At 43.1% G+C, this 21381-nt stretch overlaps 1 protein-coding gene across 3 annotated transcripts in view; it reads left to right on the forward strand.

Annotated features, from left to right (window-relative positions):
- Positions 1-21381, forward strand: part of RFFL (ring finger and FYVE like domain containing E3 ubiquitin protein ligase) — a 53608-nt gene that overhangs the window by 1267 nt on the left and 30960 nt on the right. Inside the window, exon 1 of one of the 3 annotated variants that reach the window (XM_006119614.4) lies at positions 11713-11866. The exons of 1 other annotated variant lie outside the window; for it this stretch is intronic. In XM_006119614.4, coding sequence (XP_006119676.2) covers positions 11728-11866 — 139 coding nt within the window. In that variant the 5' untranslated portion in view covers positions 11713-11727. Of the gene's footprint in view, positions 1-11712; positions 11867-20007; positions 20386-21381 lie in introns of those variants that run through there. One more of the 3 variants, XM_075905011.1, reaches the window with a different exon arrangement.

Consider the following 21381-nt stretch of genomic DNA (forward strand, 5'->3'; position numbering starts at 1 on the left):
AGCGGAGGGTGCCCAAAATAATTAGGGAGCTGGAGCGAATGACCTATGAGGAGAGACTGAGGGATTTGGGCTTGTTTAGTCTGCAGAAGAGAAGAGTGAGGGGGGATTTGATAGCAGCCTTCAACTTCCTGAAGGGAGGTTTCAAGGAGGATGGAGACAGGCTGTTCACAGTAGTGACGGATGGCAGAACAGGGAGCAATGGTCTCGAGTTACAGTGGGAGAGGTCTAGGTTGGATATTAGGAAAAATTATTTCACTAGGAGGTGAAGTACAGGAATGGATTACCTAGGGAGGTGGTGGAATCTCCATCCCTAGAAGTTTTGAAGTCTTGGCTTGACAAAGCCCTGACTGGATTGATTTAGAAGCTTCAGGGCGTAGCCAAGTTAGTCTGTACAGGAAAAAAAACAACAAATGGTCTGGTAGCACTTAATAGACTAATAGAAAATGTGTAGACTGTATCATGAGCTTTTGTGGGCACAGCCCACTTCTTGAGATGGTCAGATGAAAGCTTGCTAATGAGAGATTATTTATAGTGCTTCCTATTTATGTGCAATGATGACATGTTTTGTAGCCTTGCATCATGCATTCATAGTTTTGTTACACATTCACATCAATATTTCTTTGGAATGTTTTTCTGTGTAGGTCTCTGGGGCTCAGACTCTGCTGAACAGTGCATTTCTTTGGATGTGGAAAGGGTGGTCCATAGCAAGTTAAAGTTGCATTGTATTGTGCAGTTAGTGAATTCTCATACAACACATCTGATAACCCTGTCCAGTCCTCCTTTCTATAAAGAGTTGGATTGGTGGAACCCTTTGTCCTATAAATGCTTTCCGATTAACTGCTTTTATTCAATGCATATCTAATGGGCTTTTCTCAGGTATCTGGTTTTGTAATTTTGAACACAAAGGGGTATTGGAGTCCCTACATAATTTTAAAAATGATCTGTATCTCTTAATTATACAAAGAAAAATGGCTTCTGTGTTTAGATAATTCGCATTTTTTATGTGAATCCAGTAAACTCTTCCCATACGTACCTGACATTCTAGGCTAATTGCAGAGATGGGTGAAATGTGGAGTGAAGCTTAATAGATTGTTGGAGAGGGGTTTTTGTTTTTGTTTTGTTTTGAGGGGGTTGGTGGTTAACCAATAATCAAACTGTTAGATGCTTGCAGGGAAACACTGCTGCCTGTTTGTGAACTTTGAACTGGAGAAAGTTTCAATTGTTCCAAGCAGAGTTAGCTCTAAAGTGTGGCTGCTGTGACTGCTAGTAGCATAGTTGTCTAAATTACTGGTTCTCCTGAGGCCATTACACAAGCATTGCAAAATATTTTTGGAAACGGTTTTGTTTTTCTCATTGTAAATAAAGCTGTCTAAAATGTCTCTTCCTGCTATATAATCAAAAATCTAGAAATTGAGGCAGATAATTCTTACGTTTTTTAATTCACAGAATACTGCAATTAAAAATTTAGGTCTTTCAAACTGGAGACTGATATTTCCATAGTTCATGCCTTGTAGTTTTAAAAGAAATTTAAAAAATTCTCAGTTGCATGCAATCATTTTTTTCCTTGTAATATCAGTCAGCTTCTGCTCTGTTTTGCTGTTTCATATTCATTTTGTGCACAAGGACCTCCCTTACCAAAAGTAAATCACTTTTGAATGTTCACAGTATACTCCTTATGTCAGTGGTGCACATCCTCACTAGCAGTGCAGAGAGCAGTGTACTATCTGTAGCCACCTCACCTTGCAATTTGTTGCACTCTTGGGCAAGTATTCTGCTATGGTTTGCAGTGCTTCACGTGGGCCATCCAGTCACACAAGGCTGACTGGAACATGGTGCAGTTTTCTCTGTCCCATAATTTTATCTGCATCCCATAATGTTTCACAACTTTTCAGAAGACCCACAAACCTATACACTACATCCAAGAGCTTGCATTGTTGTGGTAAGTGTTGCGAGCACAGTGCACCTGATCCTGCAGTACTTGCAGAACTGTCAGAGGAGCGGTAAGGAGCATGATGACTCCTTGGAAGCTAGACTGCAGTGGGACGTAGAAAGAACCAGTTCAAGATGGTTGTTGGCATTGAGCAGCTGCAGATGGTTTTGGACTTGAGAAACTTTAAGACAGTTTCCCAGGTGCCCCAGGTCCTGGGGAACTCTCGCCCCCCATTCTGCTAATACAGAGACAGAGACTTCTTGGCAACTGGTCAAGGTCTGTGGAATTCCTTTCCCAAGGAACTGTGGATGACTACAAAACTGTTCAGTACTGAATGCAAGCCTCACTCCTTTACCAAAGGCTTCTTGCATATATGTTTTATACACACAGATGCAGAGCAAGGTCACATGCTTACTTCACTGTTTTGCCTTGTTTAGGATTGTCGGTGTATGGGAAAAATACTGCAGTATTCCCAGCAATACTGCCTTCTCCACAGTATTCTCTTCTCTCTGTGCTGCTCTCTTTGTATGCTTATGTGTTTTTGTTGTTATGAGAGGGTGGAATAAATCTCTAGATAGTGTGGTTATATTAGTGCAGGGGTGGGCAATCATTTTTGATATAGCACCACTCCAAGATTTGGTAAATGGTCAAGGGCTGCACTTTTCTATGGTGGGGGTGTGGGAAGGAAGTAAGCAGAAGGGAGCTCCGAGTAGGGGACTAGGGTGCATGAAAGGTCTGAGAGGGAGTTTGGGTGAAGGAGGAGGTTGTGATCTGGGGCAGGGTATTGGGGTGCAGAGTCCAGAAGGGGTATGGGTGCAGGAGAAGATTCTGGTCTGAGGGAGAGGTATAGGAGGAGGAGCAGGGTTTCGAAGGGAGTTGGGTGTGGGAGGAGGTGGGGTGCCAGAGGCAGGTTCGGGCTAGGAGTGCTTTCTTACCAAAGCAGCTCCCGGCCAGCAGCACTCTCAAGGAGGCTTCCTTGCCTGCCCGCTGTGCCATGTGGCTTTCTGCGCTTGAGGGAGAAAGCGGAGGGTGGGAGGGCTTTCCGCGCTGCCCCCGCTCCCATCAAAATCTCTCAGCTGGCCAGTGGGAGCTGAGAAATTGTTACACTGCCCCAGCCCCCAGCAAAATTTCTGGTCCCATTAGGAGCAGAGAGATTTTTGCTGGGCGTGGGGGCAGTACATGAGGCCTTACCTCTTGCCCACAGTGCAGAGAGTCAAAGGGAACATGCAGCTTCCCTCAGTGACACTGCTCTGTACTGCAGGGGTGGACATGCTGGATTAAAAGACTTGGTGGGCCAGATCTGACCTGTGGGTCGTATCTTGTCTGCACCAGTATACTGGTATGACAGGATATTTCAAAGGAACAGTTTGCATGTTTTTAAAATATGAATGATTGAATATTCTCCTTAATATTGTACAAATTTGTGCCGTGGCGCATTCTAGAGGAGAAGAAAGGAAGAAAACATTAGAGGTGATGGTGGTGGAATGAAAGAGTTCAGTGACATAAGGAAAAAGGCAAGACTAAGTGAAATAAGCCAATTTTATTTAAAACTACTCAGATACAGATAATTGCTCATCTTTAGTATTTTTTGTATGTTTGGAATTAACTTGCTCAAAGAACTTCATTGATTTGTAAGAATATGGCAAATTTTCCAGTTTCCGGTATTTGAGATGTCCAGTGACCCTAATAATGACTAATAGCAAGAGGAGTTCTCTAAAGATTTCTCAAGATACAAAACACAACTTCAGTTTAGTAAACAATTATTTGATTCAAATTAGAAAAGTTATTCTTTCTGCTTTTATGCATCTTTTGTTCTTCACTCAGACAAGGCTACAATTTGGGTATTGTCCAATTCCTTCTTGATTTTTTTTTTTTAGACAGATACTGCACAATAGGCAGTTCTTGCAGCTTCTCATTTTTCACTCTTTTTTTTGTACAGATGTTTCAGTGTGTGCCACTTAGGAAAGTGTGCAAACCAAACATTTCAGACATGTGATTTAAATATCAACGCCTACCTTGTTTTCTGCAGAATCTAGCATCAGCTTAAGCCTTCTGTTGTATTTGATTCTCCAATAATTTAAAATTCTTCTTTCACTGAAATGGAGGAGTAGAAGGATCTAAAATATGTCCACCCAAGCAGCTTCTTTATTAATACTTCCAGCTGTTGCTAAAGCCTAGTCTAAGCACAGTGTTATGTTGGTTTAATCAAGGATGTAATTTTAAACCATATTAGTTTAAATGGATTCAGCTGTGTGTGTGAATGCTCAATAAAACTAAATCTGTATATCTAGTTTTAAACTGATATAAATATTTCCACACAGGCATTTTGCACCAGTTTAAATGGGGTTTAAATGTACATTAAACCAGTGCAACTTCTGTGTGTGGTTGCTAAGCCTCACAACTTCATTATTTGCAGTAATATCATGTTTTGAAAATGAAATCAGTAGGAACATAACATTAAAAATCATAGACTCATAGACTTTAAGGTCAGAAGGGACCATTATGATCATCTAGTCTGACCCCCTGCACAGTGCAGACCACAGAATCTCACCCACCCCTCCTAGAATAATCCTCTCACCTATATCTCAGATATTGAAGCCTTCAAATACTTTGAAGACCACAAGATGCAGAGAATCCAGCTGTGATCTGTACACCATGCTACAGAGGAAGGCGAAAAACCTCCAGGGTCTCTGCCAATCTACCCTGGAGGAAAATTCCTTCCCGACCCCAAATATGGTGATCAGCTAAACCCTGAGCATGTGGGCAAGACTCACCAGCCAGACACCCAGAAAGTTCTCTATAGTAACTCCTATCATCACATATGTATTGAAACAAATCTCTCTTACTATTAACATATTATATAATTAAAAATGGAAACATTTTAAAGATCCAGCTTTCTTTTCACAGAGTTTTTTGCTTACTATTTATATTTCATTCAGTTTAGGCTATTTAAAATATTTCTACTAGATTTTGTAAAATCTTTTACAAACAAAAAGCCCTTAATTCAAAACTTGGAGCCTAAACTACATGGTGATGTCCCCTTTTAAAGAAAAGGTTTATCATTTAGTAACTTAGAACTCTGGTTTTGCTTAAAGTCCAGGATGAGATCTACTCCAGGAATTGGTGAATTCCTGCCAAATGGCAAGGGTGTAACCTTTTCTACTGCTAATGTCCTGTAACTGGTTCAAGGAAGTAGGTCAGTATTTTATGAACACTCCTGTGCTTTCCACTTTGTCAAACTGGTGAAACTTGTTTTAAGACATATTACAGGTATAAGAATAACAAGCCATGGAAGCCAAACTGTGAATGTGAGCTACAGATCTTAGGCTAAATAGGATCAAAACCAAATAAAATCAGCTGGTTTACTTAGACCACAAGATTTTTTGACATGGCCTTTATAATTCTACATCTCTCAAATGTTTGACACATCGTTGCTGCTTTGTTTAAAATAATGATGGCTTTGCTTTTCCTGGTAAGCCCTCTAATAGCACAAAAGGTAAGTTGTAAATGCTCCTCTAACAAAGTTAAATTCCGACTTTTAAACACTGGGAGAAATAGTCTCTTCTCTCTCTCCAGCACTGAAGGAAAGGGTTTTGTCAAATGTCATACCCTGTGAGAATGAATAAAGAAAACTGTTTTGTTTCAACTTGGCCTTTAAAAACAAAACCACAAGCTACCCAAAACTCCCAGCTCAGTGTATGTACATAACCTTATGATTGATAAATAGTGGAAAACTTAGGACTGACTTGTTACTCCCATCTAATTCAGTGGGAGCAGTAGTAGACCTCTGGTTTCTCATAGCTATACTCACTCTGAAGTATAACTTTATTCTGGCTACCAAAAGTCCTTTTATGACGTGGCCTTTCTTACAATTGTTGTTTACATATGCATACAGAGCAGGGTGTAACTTAAACCAGTCTGTGTCTCAGTAAACACTTTCAAGTGAGTGCTTTTCCCACTGGTTCTTGCATATCTCACCTACAGTGAAGATTGGGCTGAATATAGAGGATCCTTTAAAAAAATTGTACATAAAATATAGCTTTGAGGTTTTGTCTGTGAAAATTTGTCCATGAGTTTTTCTGGAAGTCATGTTAAACAGAATCTAAGCATACTAAAAATGACTCTGTGTGTGTTTTTTTACAAATCATCATGTGATATTTTATCTAGCTCCTATGATTGCAATGCAATTGTAGCTGTCCCCAAAACATGACAGAACACGGACTGAAAGGGAAAGGACTGTTAGACTTGATCAATATATGAGTGCTTAAATAGTCTTAATACATATTAGTTTCTTTGATTAGAGGTCTAATAGACATTCTGAGATAATATGGCAGTTTCTTATGAAAATAAGCGTTTCTTTTATTTATAGTCTTTGTTTAGCTGATGTAAATAGATATAATACTAATGAAAGTATCTAAAGTCTGTTTTTTGGCTAAAACTGGTTAATTGCCCTTTTAAAGAACTAATCTGATTGGGACAAATGAGTGCATCCCCATGTTACCTGTTCCTGTTTCAGACAATCTGTAAACCTTCAGAAGTTTTTTTTACCAAATCACTAGAACCGTAAGGAAGACACTTCTAATTCATAGTACAGAGGAGAACACTGGAGCCACTTTTCACAATCAATTTGAAAACGTGTACTCACCTTTCAAACTGCTGGGTTATGTTGATGGGAGACGCATTGTTACAAGACAGCATCACAGTAAGAGAGTATGACTTACCTAAGGTTACCATCCAACACTGCAAAACTAAAATTGGAGGGCAAAAATTAATGTCCAGCAGGCGTGGAGAGCTATTCGGGGTATTGTGTAATATATATAAAGTGGAAATCACTGAGTTAACTCTGCACTGTAATTTTAGCATGAGTTCTGAGTCATTGTACTATGCAAACTTTAGTCTGGTGCTGAAATAATATTTGCCAAAGATATGTCACCCAGTCACTCAGCTGGAAAGCAGCTGGATGTTCCTCTCATGATGCAGTAATCTGAAAATGATCCCAGAATTCTTTGTATAGATAATTTAGCAGACGCTTACCCACAACTTGCACATGTTTTGAAATTTAAAATTAACTTAACATATTATATTCTTTATGCCAATTTAATGTACTTTTCTTTCTTTAGTGCTTTTCTTTCCTTCCTTTTGTACTGGTGCCTAGCAGTATATCTAGAATAGCAAATCATGTAAGTTTAGGCAAGTTCACAGAGAAGATACCTGCTACTACAGGGATTTTAAAGGTGGTAAACAAAAGGGATACCAAGATCCAATGGCTGGAAATTGAAGTCAGCAAAGTTTGAACTGGAAGATATTTTTAACAGAGGACAATTAACCACGGAAGAGATTACCAGTGGAAGTAGTAAATTCTCCATCAGTTGGAGTGAAAACCAAATGTTTCTATTAAAAAGTATGTGTTAATTCAATCACAGGTTAATTGAGCTTAATGCAGAAATTATTGGAGGAAATTCTGTGGTTGGTGTTATGCAGAAGGTCAGTCTCTGGAGATTATAATGTGGTGTCTTCTGCCCAGGAATTCCATGAAAAAACATGGGTAACTGGATTCTAAGTTTAGTTACTATACATACGATGAATTATCAAGTTGAAAATTGCACCTTATCTGTGGAACTATTTTAATGCCGGCTGGTTTGTCTGTCAGTGTCCCAGCAAGGGCAAATGTTCTTCACTTCCGTTTTCCCTTCTTTTCTAGTTCACTATTGCTTGGAGTGTCTAGGTGGTGATGTCTTCATCGGCAAGTTATATCTTACTTTATTATCCCTTAGTTCATACACAAAGGGGTTTTGTATTTCAAAAGTTGCATCATGTTTGGATAGCTGCATCATTCCTTTTTGCTACATAAACAATCTTTCTTCTAATTTTTATATCTATTTCAGAGATTTTTCTTCCACCTTTTTCATAACTCTTTGTCTAAGTTCTGAGTGGTTTAAGTTGTATATGCAGAGATATTGAGCATAAAACTAATTTACCCAGAAGATTAAGTTTATAATCTTAGGAATCTGTAGCTATCTGTGTGTGTATTGGAGAGCGTACCCCATTGGGAGTATTTTTTGTTAGTGTATTAATGAAAACTTCAAACTAGGGGCTTGCTCTGTTTCGTGGCTGAATATAGTCTGGAATAGTAAAGTTTACAGAGAAAACCATCATTCTGCCCATTGGAAAAACAGGTTAATTTCATAGTGAGTGATAAGACTGTGCACCAACTGACTTCACCAGTCAAGACTTTTTTCTAGTCTTGAACTTGCTGCCCAGAGCTGCTGCTACTGTTTCAATTTATAAATCAAAATGGAAGGTTCATTAATTTTCCTTAGCTTCTAAACATTTGTGTGGAAATTAATATTCTTTGCAAAATGACTTGGGATGTCTTGGCAGGCAAAGGCACTGTAAAAGCATTTCTTGGGCAGCTATCAAGAGGTTACATGCTACTGAACCTATATTCCACAACTTGCGGCTGAAATATCCACTCTGCTAGCTTAAGTTAATCTCTCTCTATATTTTAGAGTGCATCTGTCTGTGCTTCTGTCTGTGAATCTTTGTTCAAGAACTTCTTCTAAATGGTAAGAGCTAGGACCACCAAATTTGGTATGCAAATTTCCTCTTACGCTAACGTAAAGCAAGGTTAGGGTTTGGTTGTGCCAGGAAAATGGGAAGTGCCAGGAATGGTACAAGCTCCAGGGGGTAGCTGAGTTAGTCTGTATAGGATAAATTTACAAAACAAAAACTGGTAGTGCTACCAGACCAGTTTTTGTTTTTTAAGTTTAGGAGTGGGACTATTTTTCATAATTTGAAAAGGGAGGGGCAGAGAGAGGAGATATGATACTCTGAGTGGCCACTGAGGGCAGCGAACCTGCAGCGGAGAACTATACTGCAGAGTGACCACTGGGGGCAGCTGCACTAATGAGAGACTGGCCAGCTGGGGACAAGACTCTGCCCCAAATCATTGCCTGCACCCCTCAACGCATGCCCTCACTCCTGCACCCCCACCCCATGCTCTGAGTCCCCCCCATCTTCGTTCCCCTGCCATGAGCTCCCCCAGGCACTGAACCCTCTTCCCTGACTCCAGACCCCCATCCAAGCCCCTGCCCTGACTTCTGCACCTTCACTCCCTGTCCTGAGCCACCCCACTTGAACCCTGAGGCTCCCCAGCCTTGGCCCTCACTCCAGTACCATTCACCTCTAGCCTTAATCCCCCACACCTCCTAGCCCCCTGCCCTAACTCCTTAACCCTACTCCTTGCTCTGAGCCCCACATATACCCAACCCTCTATCCTTCCCATCACCTGCCTCTATCCTTCCCGTCACCTGCCGTGACTCCTTCACCCCCTCACCCATGCCCAGAGCCCTCCTAGTCCCCTGTCCTGACTCCTTCACCCCATCCCCTGAGCCCTCTCCCATCCCCTTGTAATCAATCATGTAAATATTGTATGTTCATTTTTCCTTTTAATTAAAAAACCCCAACAAATCCAAAACATTACAACAGTTAAGAACCTGAGCAGCACTGGGATACATGTGCTAGTTGAGTGTAAGTTTGAGTTTTCTGCACATTGTAAGGGTATTGGTCTGCTTTGTTAAATCATAGAATACTAGGACTGGAAGGGACCTCGAGAGGTCATTGAGTCTTGTTCCCTACCCTCATAGCAGGACCCAATACTGTCTAGACCATCCCTGACAGACATTTATCTAACCCACTCTTAAATATCTCCACAGATGGAGATTTCACAAACTCCCTGGGTAATTTATTCCAGTGTTAAGGTTTCCATCTTGGTAGATTCAGAATTCAGAACTACTTTGAATTCTATGGGAGCATCACAGAATCATAGAAAGGCTGGCCTAAAAGGAACCTGAGACGGTCATCAAAGCCAACCTCCCATGCTGAAGCAAAACCAAGTAATTCTAGACCATCTCTCGCAGGCGTTTGTCCAACCAGTTCTTAAAAACCTCTGTGACCTCCATCGTGAAGATTCCATGACCTCCCTTGGAGGCTTATTACTGAGCTTAACTGCCCTTAGAGTGAGAAATGTTTCCACTCTTTAACCTACATTTCCTTTGCTGCTGATTAAGCCTCTTACTTTTAGTCCTGCTTTCAGTGGGCATAGCGAACAGGTGATCACTGTCCTTTTTATAATGGCCCTTAGTATATTTGGAGATTGTTACCAGTCTTCAGTAATCTTTTCTCAAGACTCAATGTGCCCAGTGTTTTTAACCTTTTCTCATAGGTCACATTTTCTAAACTTTTTATCATTTTTGTTGTTCTCCTCTGGGCTTTTTCCATTTTATTCATATTTTTCCTGAAGTGCGGCATCCAGAATTGCATAAGAATCAGCTGAGAGTGTCTGTGTTATTTGGTGGGGTTTACATCTGGCCTGCTGGAGTTTCAGAAGTTGTTTAAAAATAGTCTCCTCTCTTCTCCCTTTCGAGTTTGACAGGTAGGTTCCTGAAGATAATTTTCAAATACTGCATTTTTTCTAATACTTTCCTCCTCTGATCTCCTTTGCAGGGAAGAGAAACGTCTTGCCTTCTTTGAGGGCAGCCTGTCTGTTTCTTTAAAAAGCCAGAATGTTTCTTGCTGCTTATTGTACTCTTAGCTTGCTACTACTAGGGCCTAGGGTTACCAGGTGGCTTCAGAAAAAAAATACTGGACACACTTGATCTTAGATGTGGGGGAGGACACCGGCTGGGAGGAGAGTGGGGCTGGCCAAGAGGATATGTGTGGGGGGGGGGGGGGGGGGGACCAGCTCGCAGGAAGCAGGGCTGGCGGGGGGAGACCGGACAGTGGGAAGCAGGTCTGGCTGGGAGGGGATCAGGGGGAGCGGAGCTGGCCAGGGGAGATCAGGAGGAGGAGAGGGAGGAGAACCGGCTGATGGGAAGCAGGTCTGGCCGGGAGGGAGTCGGGGGCAGTGGGGCTGGCCAGGGGAGATCGTGTGTGTGTGGGGGGTGGGGGGGCGTGACCAGCTAACGGGAAGTGGGGCAGTCCGGGAGGGAGTTAGGAGGAGGGGCTGGCTGGGGGCAGGGAGTGGGGGGAGAGAATCAGCCTGTGGGGAGCGGGACTGACCCAGGCGCTTGCAGATCCCGGGATGCTTCCTGTCCTGTGCACAGTCCTGGCGAAGCACGAGCGAGTCCAGCCCTGGGGATTCCATCCCGGTCCGGGGATTCCAACCTGCCCCTGTCCTCCCCTCCCCTCCCCCCCCCCGCCTTCCCCCCCCAGCTTAGTTGCATACTGCCTGGCTAGTAGTCACACTCACGCAGCATGAGCGTGTCTACCAGCCAGGCAGTTCGCAACTACATACTGATATCCCTAATAATAATAATAATAAAACTTACCTAATTAGAAAATACTGGACATTTTATGTGTCCGGTATTTTCTTAATTTTTTCCCTGGATAGAACTCTCAAATACCAGACTGTCCGGTTCAAAACTGGACACCTGGCAACACTACTAGGGCCAGTGAACTTACCATTTTGCAAACATCTGCGCAGCTGTACCTTCTGGTCAGGATTGGTGTAGGAGTTTTGTAACTCCCTGTCGGGTTATTTTTAGAGGACCCTGGAAGTTTCCTAGTGTTTAATTTACCCAGTAGGCTAGGAAAGCATTGCTCTTTTCTATCCTGTTTAAACTAAAAGCATACTTACATGTTTTTCAGTTTTGATTAATACATGTTTTATAACCTTGAGTTTTTTCTTTAAAAACATAAATCCCCCAAATGACCTTACTGAAGATCAATTAAAACTAAAGACAGCAGAGTTAAGGTTTGCCCTCATTCTGTACATCTCTTTCTAGGATTTTCTTGACATGGTCAAGATCAAACAACATTTAGAGATCTGCAGTGTTCAACAATCTCTTATTCATGCAACGGAGTGTCTTCATTTTATGTTGCAGGGCCGTATTAAAACTGCAAGATTGGTATTGTTTATATATGGACTCTCATATGGTAATTTATAAAAATATTTTTCAGGAATTAATTATGAACATTTAATGAAATAGAGATCGAAATGCAGTATTTGGGGGGGGAGGACCCTTTTATGTGTATTTTGTGCATCTCCCTTATTGGAGAAAATTATATTTTTCTTATGGTAAATTTGCAGCGAAATTAAAACTCTTGTGCTTTCTTATAATATTACTACAATTGATGGAAATCTATAGCCAATTGTCACTATTTGTTATATTAATGGCTGTCATTTAGTCTGGAGTGTTCTTATTCATTTCTCTAAAATCTGGAAATCAGTTTAAGGACCTTGCAGGTCCTACAGACCTACAGTAATTAATTTTTGCTCAGTTTGCAAGAGTAGTTTCTATAGCAGCTAAGCAAGTTTAGGAATCTCCTGAAATCACATCTGAGTCGTCTTGTCAGCATTCTGATAATTCCAGAACAAAATGTAGGCTTCATAATAATGATCTTAGTCTTTGTTTCTTCTGAAGCAAAATGCAGGACAATGTAGCACTTTAAAGACTAACAAGATGGTTTATTAGATGATGAGCTTTCGTGGGCCAGACCCACTTCCTCAGATCAAATAGTGGAAGAAAGTAGTCACAACCATATATACCAAAGGATACAATTTAAAAAAAATGAACAAATATGAAAAGGACAAATCACATGGCAGAACAGAAGGGGGATGCGGGGGGGGGGGGGGGTGGGAAGGGGGAGGAAGGAAGGTAAGTGTCTGTGAATTGCTGATATTAAAGGTAGGGAGAGTGGGATGTTTGTGAGTTAATGGTATTACAGGTGATAATTGGGGAAACTGTCTTGGTAATGGGTGAGAAAGTTCAAAGACTTGTTAAGTCCTTGTTGGTAAGTGTCGAATTTTAACATGAATGACAGTTCAGAGGATTCCCTTTCAAGTGCAGATGTAAAAGGTCTTTGTAGCAGAATGCAGGTGGCTAAGTCATTTAGAGAGTGTCCTTTCTGGTTAAAGTGGCAAGAAACTGTTTTCTCTTTGTGATCTTGTCTGATATCTGTTTTGTGGGCATTAATCCTTTGGCGAAGTGTCTGAGATGTTTGTCCAATGTACATAGCAGACGGACACTTTCGGCACATGATAGCGTAGATTATATTTCTGGATGCGCAGGAATATGTGTTCTTGATCTTATAACTCACTTGGTTAGGTCCAATAATGGTATCAGCAGAATGAATATGTGGACAAAGCTGGCAACGGGGTTTGTTGCAAGGGAAGGTACCAGGGTTGGTATTAGTGTGGTATGTCCTGTGGTGGTTGGTAAGAATCATCTTGAGGTTAGGTGGTTGTCTATAGGAGACTATGGGTCTGTCTCCCAGAGCCTCTTTGAGTATGGTATCCTGTTCCAATATAGGCTGTAGTTTATTGATAATGTGTTGGACAGGTTTAAGTTGGGGATTGTAGGTGATGACAAGTGGTGTTCTATTGTTGGTTTTCTTGGGTCTGTCTTGAAGTAGATGGTTTCTAGGTATTCATCTGGCTCTTTCAATTTGCTTTTTTGTTTCTCTGGGTGGGTAGTTGAGATTTATAAATGCTTGGTAGAGATCCTGAAGCTTCTGGTCTCTGTCAGTGGGGTTAGAGCAGATGCGGTTGTATCGAAGGGCTTGGCTATAGACGATGGATCGTGTGGTGTGTTCTGGATGGGAGCTGGATGCATGTAGGTAACTGTATGAGTCAGTGGGTTTTCTGTAGAGAGTGGTGTCTAATTTTCCATTGTTGATTTGTACGGTGGTGTCCAGGAAGTGGATCTCTCGTGTAGAATGGTCCAGGCTGAGGTTGATGGTGGGGTGTAGGTTGTTGAAATCTCTGTGGAATATCTCCAGTGTTTCTTGGCCATGTGTCCAGATCATAAAGATGTCATCGATGTACCGTAGGTAGAGGAGGGGTGAAAGGGTACGGGAGTTGAGGAAACGTTGTTCTAGGTCAGCCATAAAGATGTTAGCATACTGTGGGGCCATGCGTGTACCCATGGCTGTGCCGCTGATCTGGAGGTATAAGTTGTTCTCAAACCGGAAATAATTGTGGGTGAGAACAAAGTTACATAGGTCTGCTATCAGGTTGGCAGTAGTGTCCTCTGGGATAGTGTTTCTAATTGCTTGTAATCCGTCTTCATGTGGGATGTTGGTATATAGAGCTTCTACATCCATGGTGGCAAGGATGGTATTATTGGGGAGGTTATCGATGTTTTGTAGTTTCCTTAGGAAGTCAGTAGTGTCTCGGAGATAGCTGGGGGTATTGGTTACGAAGGGTTTGAGAAGAGTGTCTACATAGCTGGATAGACCAGTAGTGAGCGTGCCAATACCAGAGATGATGGGACGTCCGGGGTGCCCAGGTTTATGGATCTTGGGAAGTAGATAGAACAATCCTGGTCGGGGGTCAGAAGGTGATTCTGTGAGGATTTGTTTCTTCTGGTTTGTCATTCCTTCTTTGCAGCATCCAAACTGGTGCAAAGTTTGAGTGAGTTAATGGACTACAGCCTCTCCCTGAGTTACGGACCAAACTCTTGGCCGTAACTCAATCTGTTCATAACTCGGACCCCATTGAGTTACATAGCGACTGCGCTGTTCATAAGCGCAGGTCGCGTTTGTAACTCAGAGACCGCCTTTAAGACTGCTCCATGGAAGCTTTGGTCATAAGTGCGAACGGTCAAAACTCGACTGTTCGCAACTCAGGGAGCAGTTGTATTAAAAAAAAATCAGGGCAAACCTTTGTATATGCTGCTCCTGTAGGTGGCCTCCATAAGGCCTCCTGGGAACTGGGCTTAATGTGGATATAGTTTTCATCTCTTGTGAAGGTTGTTGAATGCTTTCCCACTATTCAGCGGCTTCATTTCTTCAGTCTTAAACTTTGGGATCATATAATCTCTCTCAAAGCAGTTTAGTCATTCCTTAAAATAGATAGTGGAAAAATGCTCAATTTCCAAAATACGTCATTTTTAACAGAAATGTAATGCTCTGAAGTTAAAATTTGGAAAAAAGCATAGTTCAGATCCGGTTCTAAGTATTCATAGTATGTACGTTTAGAGCCATTGTCCCAAAATTATTTGCTATCTGGGATATGCCCCCTCTGTTTCCCATTGTACTTTCCCATTTGAAATATCTGGGCAGAAATAAAGCAGACTAGCCACCTCAGCTTGTTTCTGAACAGCTCCAAATGGGGTAGAAATAAAGTCTGTGCACGTACACAAATAGATTTCTGTGGAAGTTAAAAGAACAGGCTTTCAGCACAAGGTAATGTATATAGATGTAAGTGTAATAGGCTATTCAGTTAACCTGAAAAATTAAAAATAGCATGCATTCACTTTCCTTCTAAGGTTAGAAGTCCAATTGCTGCTTGAAATGTGTAATTCACAGTGTGACACACTGTATGAACTGTTTTTCCTGTGTCATCAAGACTCTTATTTCCTATTTGAACATAAAAATTGGCTGAGCCTGCAAGTTTACCATTGTTATGCTCAGGCATGTGTCTACTATAGTGACAGTGGTAACTTTGACAGATTGAATTCATCTAGCTTTGAAAGGACTAAAGAATCCAGTGAATCTGTAGATTAGTGGAACTGTACCAAACTGCAAAAGCCTCCCTGTTTAAGTATATCAACCCATATTCAAATCTATATATTTTAAAAATGTGCATGTCTGTCTGTCTGTCTGTGAGTCCATTTGTTCAAGAACACCTCCTAAACAATAATTTACATTTGAATTGAAACAGACATTCCACAGAGATTTTAACAACCTACACCCTACCATCAATCTCAGCCTGGACCATTCTACACAAGAGATCCATTTCCTGGACACCACAGTACAAATCACCAATGGAAAATTAGACACCACTCTCTACAGAAAACCCACCGACTCATACAGTTACCTACATGCTTCCAGCTCCCATCCAGAACACAACATACGATCCATCGTCTATAGCCAAGCCATTCGATACAACCGCCTCTGCTCTAATCCCACTGACAGAGACCAGAAACTTCAGGATCTCTACCGAGCATTTATAAACCTCAACTACCCACCCGGAGAAATAAAAAAAACAAATTGAAAGAGCCAGACGAATACCTAGAAACCATCTACTTCAAGACAGACTCAAGAAAACCAACAGTAGAACACCACTTGTCATCACCTACAGCCCCCAATTTAAACCTGTCCAACACATTATCAATAAATTACAGCCTATACTGGAACAGGCTGAGAGGCTCCGGGAGACAGACCCATAGTCTCCTAGGGTATGTCTACACTACAAAGTTAATTCGAACTAACAGCCGTTAGTTCGAATTAACTTTCATAGGCGCTACACGTACAAACCGCTAATTCGAACTTAATTCGAACTAGCGGAGTGCTTAATTTGAACTAGATAAACCTCATTCTACGAGGACTAATGCCTAGTTTGAATTAAGTAGTTCGAATTAAGGGCTGTGTAGCCACTTAATTCGAACTAGTGGGAGGCTAGCCCTTCCCAGCTTTCCCTGGTGGCCACTCTGGGCCAAACCAGGGAAACTCTTCTGCCCCCCTCCCGGCCCTGGAGCCCTTAAAAGGGCATGGTCTGGCTACAGTGCTTGTGCCAGGTGCAAGCCTGCCAGCACCTAGCCAGCAGACCCTGCACCTGGCACGGCATGAGCCAGCCACCCGCTGCCACCTAGCCCTCCACCTCTTCCCAGGACCGGGCTGGCAGCTCCCAGGAGCCTGCCCAGGGCCGCAAGAGGTGGGTGCTCGCCTGGTCTAGTGCGGAGATCATGGACCTCATCCAGGTTTGGTGGGAGGCCTCCAACGTCCACGACCTCTGCAATAGGCACAGGAAAGTGGCCATCTAGGGCAGGATAGCTGCCAGCCTGGCCACCAAAAGCCACATGCGAACCCAGGAGCAGGTTTGCATGAAAATCAAGTTGGTCCAGTGAGTCCCCTGAGCTAAGAACATAAGAACGGCTGTACTGGGTCAGACCAAAGGTCCATCTAGCCCAGTAGCCTGTCTGCCGACAGAGGCCAACACCAGTTACCTCGGAGGAGATGGACCGAAGACAATGATCAAGCCATTTGTCTTGTGACATCCGTCTCAGCCTTCCACAAACAGAGGCCAGGGACACCGTTCCTACCCCCTGGCTAATAGCACTCCATGGACACAACCTCCATGACTTTATCTAACTTCTCTTTAAACTCTGTTATAGTTCTAGCCTTCACAGCCTCCTGTGGCAAGGAGTTCCACAGGTTGACTATTTGCTTTGTGAAGAAGAACTTTCTGTTATTAGTTTGAAGCCTGCTACCCATTCATTTCATTTGGTGTCCTCTAGTCCTTCTATTATGGGAACTAATGAAGAATTTTTCTTTATGCACCCTCTCCACACCACTCGTGCTTTTATAGACCTCTATCATATCCCCCCTCAGTCTCCTCTTTTCTAAGCTGAAAAGTCCCAGTCTTTTTAGCCTCTCTTCATATGGGACCAGTTCCAAACCCCTCATCATTTTAGTTGCCCTTTTCTGAACCCTTTCCAAGGCCAAAACTCTCTTTTGAGGTGAGGAGACCACATCTGTACACAGTACTGAATATATGGCATACCATAGTTTTATACTTCCCCTCCTCCTCCTTCCCCTGGCTTCCTCCTTCCAGCTCCCTCCTCCCAGGTTTCCACCTCCCCTCTCCTACCTCCTTTTCCCAGTCTCCCCAGAGGTTAATCCCACCCCCCCAGTTTTGTTAAATAAAGAGAGTTTCTATTTTTTAACACACGTGTCCTTTATTTTTTACATCAGGAAGGGGGGCTAGGGAGGGGTGAGTGGAAGGAGGTGAGGGAGGAATGGGGTACGAGCCCCCGATGGGGAGGACTGGGGTGGCTCTGCGGGCTCCTCGGGGTGGAAGCTCTCCTGCAGGGTCTCCTGGATGCTGACAGCCCCCTGATTGACCCTCCCGGATGGCAACCTGTGGCAAGTGCAGCCGGGCTGATGGCAGAGTGCTGTGATGTGCCGAGTGTGGGCACTCAGGGCACTCCAAGACAGGACTGCTTTGCTGTCCCTCATCGAGGTAGACAAGCAAGCGGGGAACCCTGAAAACTGTCTGTCCGGGGTGGGGGTCAGGTCCCTTTAAGCACAGCCCTTGGCTAGCCTGAGGCAGCAGCTCCACGCTCTAAGTCTTAACCTGATGCCCTGCCGGCACCTGTTCCGGCCAGGCTTAACTTCGGTTCAGGGTCCACTCAATGTGGACATGCTAGTTCGAATTAGCAAAATGCTAGTTCGAATTAGTTTTTAGGTCTAGATGCAGTAGTTTGAATTAGCTTAGTTGGCATTAACTAATTCGAATTAAGTTAGTTTGAATTAGTGCTGTAGTGTAGACATACCCCTATAGACAACCACCTAGCCTCAAGATGATTCTTACCAACAACTACAGGACACAGCACACTAATACCAACCCTGGAACTTTCCCTTGCAACAAACCCCGTTGCCAGCTTTGTCCACATATTCACTCTGCTGATACCATTATTGGACCTAACCAATTGAGTTATAAGATCAAGAACACATATTCCTGCTCACCCAGAAATATAATTTATGCTATCATGTGCCGAAAGTGTCCATCTGCTATGTACATTGGACAAATGTCTGACACTTCACCAAAGAATCAATGCCCACAAAAGAGATATTAGACAGGATCACAAAGAAAAAAGTTTCTTGCCATTTCAACCAGAAAGGGCATTGTCTCAACGACTTGATTAACTGCATCCTGCTTCAAAGACATTTTAATACCAGACTTGAAAGAGAATCCTCTGACTCATTCATGCTTAAATTTGACACTTTACACGTAGGTCTTAACAAAGACACTAATTACCTTATCCATTACAAAGATAGCTTCTCCAATTATTACCTCTAATAGCATTAGCTCACAGACATTTACCTCCCCCTTCCATCCCCCTTCTGTTCTGAAATTTGATTTGTCATTTTCATATGTGTTCATTTTTTTGATTGTATCCTTTGGTATATGTGGTTGTGCCAATTTTCTTCCACTATTTGATCTGAGGAAGTGGGTCTAGGCCATGAAAGCTCATCACCTAATAAACCATTTTGTTAGTATTTAAAGTGCTACATAGTCCTGTTTTTTGTTTTAATAAGAACTAAGAACACCAAATTTAGTATGCGGGTTTCTCTTATCCTAACTTAAAGGAAGGTCAGGGTTTGGTTGTGCCAGAGCAATGGGATGTACCTGGAGTTCGATTGTTTCTCATAAAATGGAAAGGGGTGGGGCTCTAATAGAAGGAGTTGTAGTGTGGAATGACCTCAGGGGGGCAGCAAACGTACCAGCAGGAAGCCACTGGCGTTGGTGAAAAGCCTTCATGTTCTCTCCCCACTCCACCCCAGGGGTGAAGCCAGCAGAAGGCTGGTGCCTGTCCCTGGGTCAGCCTCTCCGTTCCCAGGCCTGCCTTGGGGTGAAGCTGGTGGCCAAGGTGTGCAGCGCCTCCCCCCCCCCTTCCTCTGGGCCTTTTCTCTGGGCCAACCTGGGGAGAAGCCAGAAGCTAGGGTGCACAGCCCCACCCCAGGCTGGACCTGAGCTATGCCAGGTAAATCTTCCAGAAGTGCATATTTTCTCAGCGCTTTTATTGATGGATAGGTTTCCAAAGTATGGTTTAGTCATGTTGTAGAAGGTTACGTAGTGAACATGCATGAACAGCCTTGCTGAGAAGAAAAAGGCTGACACCATTGATTTGGAAGATCTGAGCAATATGGATACCAATGGTGAGGGGCGGAAGCTCACTGTTCCTACTGTTCCTACAGTTCCTACTGCCATTTCTCTTGTGATGTGTTCCCTTTGCCTCTTGGTGGCTGGCAAAGTGATGCCTCTTTGTCACCAGTCCCAGTGGTTGGAACACATGCTCCTGCCCCTCTCCATGGGCTAGGTGCCTATGCCAGAACCTCTGGTGGCTGGTAGGAGGGGAGAAAAGAGCAGTTCTACTTGCTCCCTGGCAGCTGGCCTAGTTCTCTTTGGTCTGTTCACCAGGTTCTTCTCTTGCCTTTATATATTGGGGCAGAAGTATACCTCCCCCTTCCCCCCCAGTATTTCCATCGTGGCCCCCCTGCTCTGTCCCTGGCTTTCTCCGTCCTGCCGCCTCTGGACAGAAGAGACCAAAAGATTTGTAAAAGCGTTTAACTGCAACATGAATGCCCTGTGTTAGTTAAGCGATGACACCTAGCACAGGCTTTGAGTGCCCAGGGAATGTATTCATACCTGTGTGCATAGTAGATTACTGTGGTGTTTTAGATGTTGCTTGTAATTATTAGAACTGGGAGCACTGGCTGTTGGGAATCTGGAAGCACAGGAGACAGAAAGGAGGAGGGAGGAGATGGGCCAGGCCTGAGTGAGAGCTATAGAGGGGAGCAGCAGCAGCTTTGTAAAGAGGTTTCACCTTTGTTAAATAAAGATCTGTTGAAGTTTGTTACTACCTTGCTTGCATGATACAACATTTTGGCGACGAGGATGGATCTTCTGCCTCTGAATCCACCTGCACCCTTTCTGCAAAGGCCAGGTGAGCCTCCAATTGCTTTTACTGCCTGGATCCTTATGTTTGAGACTTATCTGCTTGCATTCAGTGCTACAGAGATGTCTGAAGTAAGAAAGCGTGCTCTGCTAATCCATTGCCTTGGAGCAGAAGGGCAGTGTGTATTTTACACTTTTCCCCTTGCAGATGATAAATATGAGACTGCATTAAAGAACTTTTTTGTGCCAAAAGTGAATGTAGTAGCTAATCGCTACAGATTTTGCCAGCGTGAGCAGAAACCAGGGGAGACTAGAAGGCAGTATATTGCTTCTCTGAGAAGTCTGATGTTACTTGTGACTTTGGGAATATGGCAGATGAGATGATTAGAGACCAGCTCATTGAGAAGACAACCATGCTTCGTGTAAGGGAACGCTTGCTTCTAGAACCACAACTTACACTGGAAAAAGCAATAACCATTGCTACCCAGACTGAGTCAGCTATATCAGAAGCCAAAATAATGAGCATGGATACAGGAGGCCCAGTCCAGGCTGTGACTCCTTTGCAGAAAAGTCCACTATTGCTGCAGACAAACAATCATAAGGGGAAAACTAATGAAAAACCTCAGAATCAGCAAATTCAAAGCACAGCAAAAGCATGCTTTCGTTGTGGATCACCACAACACCTTGCAAGCTACACAAGATATCCTGCAAAAGAAGCTCAGTGCAATCATTGCAAAAAGATTGGGCATTTTGCTAAGGTATGCTGCAGTAGCCAGTCTAATCAACAGGTGCATGCAGTTACAATACCAGATGTTACTGTGCTGAGTGTTGACAAATTCACTACAGGCAGTCCCCAGGTTACGTACAAGATAGGGACTGTAGGTTTGTTCTTAAGTTGAATTTGTACGTAAGTCAGAACTGGTACATATTGTACCCCAGGTGTCCCCGATTCAGCCGCTGCTGAAACTGACCAGCGGCTGACTACAGGAAGCCCGAGGCAGAGCTGCTTTGCCCCAGGCTTCCTGGAATCAGTCGCTGATCAGTT

This window comes from Pelodiscus sinensis, chromosome 21 (genome assembly GCF_049634645.1).
Source record: "Pelodiscus sinensis isolate JC-2024 chromosome 21, ASM4963464v1, whole genome shotgun sequence".
NCBI classification, from domain to species: Eukaryota; Metazoa; Chordata; order Testudines; family Trionychidae; genus Pelodiscus; species Pelodiscus sinensis.